At 50.1% G+C, this 3,215-nt stretch overlaps 1 protein-coding gene across 1 annotated transcript in view; it reads left to right on the top strand.

The window, feature by feature from the left end:
* The window catches only part of pikfyve (phosphoinositide kinase, FYVE finger containing), a 37,964-nt gene extending 35,029 nt beyond the window's left edge, over positions 1-2,935 (top strand). Inside the window, exons 38-43 of the mRNA XM_015395029.1 lie at positions 465-641; positions 730-833; positions 901-1,029; positions 1,101-1,362; positions 1,450-1,524; positions 2,570-2,935. Of these exons, the coding sequence (XP_015250515.1) occupies positions 465-641; positions 730-833; positions 901-1,029; positions 1,101-1,362; positions 1,450-1,524; positions 2,570-2,685 (863 nt within the window). The 3' untranslated portion in view covers positions 2,686-2,935. The remainder of the gene's footprint in view (positions 1-464; positions 642-729; positions 834-900; positions 1,030-1,100; positions 1,363-1,449; positions 1,525-2,569) is intronic.
* The last annotated feature ends 280 nt before the right edge of the window (positions 2,936-3,215 follow it).

Here is a 3,215-nt window from a genome sequence, read left to right as displayed (position 1 = left end):
AGCATGCTTAGTGTGAGGGATTGTATTTGAGACAATGAGTCAATGCAATCAACTGGTTTTCCTTAGATAGAATCAATCTGACTGGATGATCTGGTTGAACTGTAAAGTGCCTTGAGATGATATGATGTGAATTTGGTGCTATAGAAATAAACTGAATTGATTTGAATTACTAATGATGCATTAAGTTATAAATTCTGTCGCATAATTGAGGAAACTGGTTCTGGAAAGTTTATTACATGCTTGAATTAGATGTTAACGAGGTCAGGGGACCCTGGAATTAGACCAAACCAAACATGAAGCTTTCTGACAGCTTTGATGCAGAGAAGCCAGATGCTGCTTCTGTTGACGCCTCTAATGGATTAAAATCTAGAAGTGAACCATGAGGCTTCAGCCGAGGTTCTGGATGTGGAACCGGTCTGCTTGATGTGAATCCATCTGACCTCTTCCTCCTTTTTCCAACGCAGAGTTCTCTGACGCCAACGCCAAGTTCTACTGTCGGATCTACTACGCTCAGGAGTTCCACAGGATGCGTGATGAGATCATGGAGAGCAGCGAGGAGGACTTTGTCCGCTCGTTGTCCCACTGCGTGAACTGGCAAGCCCGGGGAGGGAAGTCTGGAGCAGTTTTCTACGCTACCGAAGGTTAGAGAGGAGGTGCTTCTCTCTGGGAGGCTCTTTGATCCGTTTATTAGGTTTAAACTCTGACTGAGGTCCTTTTCTCTCCTGTCAGACGACCGTTTCATCCTGAAGCAGATGCCCAGGCTGGAGGTCCAGTCCTTCCTGGACTTTGCTCCGCACTACTTCACCTACATCACCGGAGCTGTTCAGCAGAAGGTTTGCTTCCTTCCTGTTTCCGCCTTTGCTTTGAGCGTTTCCACCTGTAACCGTGTCGGTTCCACAGCGGCCGACGGCCCTGGCAAAGATCCTGGGGGTTTACCGGATCGGATACAAGAACTCCCAGAACAATACGGAGAAGAAACTGGACCTGCTGGTCATGGAGAACCTCTTCTACGGCCGTAAAATGGCTCAGGTGGGGTCCGGTAGCAGCTGGGCTGTGGTCCTGGTTCTGTGCTGAGTTCTGACCCGCTGCGTCTCCTCCAGGTGTTTGACCTGAAGGGCTCGCTGAGGAACCGGAACGTGAAGACCGACTCCGGGAAGGAGAGCTGTGAGGTGGTTCTGCTGGACGAGAACCTCCTGAAGCTGATCCACGACAACCCGCTCTACATCCGCTCCCACTGCAAGGCCATCCTGAAAGCCGCCATTCACAGCGACGCCTACTTCCTGTCCAGCCACCTCATCATTGACTACTCGCTGCTGGTGGGGCGAGACGACGCCACCGACCAGCTGGTGGTGGGGATCATCGGTAAGGTGGGGGGGGTGGAGACTTTGTGTTGTGATTCAGAAGCCTGGTGTTGATTGGAGGGGGGGGGTCCTCTGCTGTCTCCTCCAGATTACATCAGAACGTTCACCTGGGACAAGAAGCTGGAGATGGTCGTTAAATCCACTGGAATTCTGGGAGGTCAAGGTAAAGGTCACCATGCTGCTGTCGCTACGACAACCGAGACCTGAGCTCCATTCCTTCTGATGTCTTTAAATAATGGGGAGGGGAGGGAGGGAGAAAGGGAAGGATGCAGAAATGGAGGGAAGGAAGGAAGGAAGCAAAAGAGGGAGGGAGGAGACATAGGAGGGCAAGGANAAATGGAGGGAAGGAAGGAAGGAAGCAAAAGAGGGAGGGAGGAGACATAGGAGGGCAAGGAGGAAAGGAAGGAGAAGTAGGAGGACAGGGAGGGAGGGATGCAGAAATGGAGGGAAGGAAGCAAAAGGGGGGGGTAGACATAAGAGGTCAAGGAAGGAAGGAAGGAGAAGTAGGGCAAGGAGGGAGGGGGGGAAGGATGCAGAAATGGAGGGAAGGAAGGAAGCAAAATAGGAAGGGGGGAGACATAGGAGGGCAAGGAAGGAAGGAAGAAGTAGGGTAGGGAGGGAGGGATGCAGAAATGGAGGGAAGGAAGGAAGGAAGCAAAACGCAGGGAGACATAAGGAAGAGGCAAGGAGACAAGGAAGGAAGGTAGGAGAAGTAGGGCAAGGAGGGAGGGGGGAGGATGTAGAAAAGGAGGGAAGGAAGGAAGCAAAATAGGAAGGGAGGAGACAGGAGGGCAAGGAAGGAAGGAAGGAAGGAGAAGTAGGAGGGCAGGGAGGGAGGGATGCAGAAATGGAGGGAAGGAAGGAAGGAAGGAAGCAAAAGGGGGGGCATAGGAGGACAAGGAAGGAAGGAAGCAAGGAAGGAAGGAGAAGTAGGGCAAGGAGGGAGGGGGGGAAGGATGCANAAATGGAGGGAAGGAAGGAAGGAAGCAAAAGAGGAAGGGAGGAGACATAGGAGGGCAAGGAAGGAAGGAGAAGTAGGAGGGCAGGGAGGGAGGGAGGGATGCAGAAATGGAATACCCTGGAAACTTGGACAAAAGAGGCCAGAAGGAAGGAAGGAAGGAAGGAGAGCGGGAAGAGGGAAGGATCAGGGATAAAATATTGACCGACATTTTGCTCTGGTTCTGAGTCCTGCTGTGTTTGCTCTGCAGGGAAGATGCCCACCGTTGTTTCTCCTGAACTGTACAGAGCGCGCTTCTGCGAGGCCATGGATAAATACTTCCTGATGGTACCGGATCACTGGACTGGCTTGGGTATCAACTGCTGAACCGGGCTCTCCATCCACAGACGCCTGCCTCAGTAGAATTCCACAGCGTTCATCAGTTTTTACATTCCTGGATGCACTGCAGCGACCCTCAGCTTCCCAGAGAGGCTCTGCTTTTATATTTGGTTCCATTTCTCCAGTGGATCTGCAGAAACATTCAGTCATTTAGTTTTAGTATGCTGAACAAACTGCTTTCTGTAATTTAATGTTTGTACATGTACAGAGATTATGTGACTATTAAAAGATTATTAACACTGAGAGCTATTGGTGTATCCTAAGATTAACTAACATGGAGCTACTCATCATTCATTCTAACTCAGCTGCTCCATTCAGAGAAATCCTTCCGGATTTCATAGAAACCAGATTTAGTCCATCTGAAATGGATTTGGGCCCAAAAGGTCCTGATTCAGATCCACACTCAGAGCAAAGACTCAACAGCAGTGGTGGGAAAAGTTCACACATTTGTTACTTAAGTAGAAGTATAGATACTGCAGTTTAAAAACACTCTGGTAAAAGTTGAAGTATCAACTTGA

This window comes from Cyprinodon variegatus, unplaced genomic scaffold (assembly GCF_000732505.1).
Source record: "Cyprinodon variegatus isolate N-32 unplaced genomic scaffold, C_variegatus-1.0 Scaffold720, whole genome shotgun sequence".
NCBI classification, from domain to species: domain Eukaryota; kingdom Metazoa; phylum Chordata; class Actinopteri; order Cyprinodontiformes; family Cyprinodontidae; genus Cyprinodon; species Cyprinodon variegatus.
Note: the sequence above shows the minus strand (reverse complement) of the source record. Positions and strands in the feature narration are given on the sequence as shown.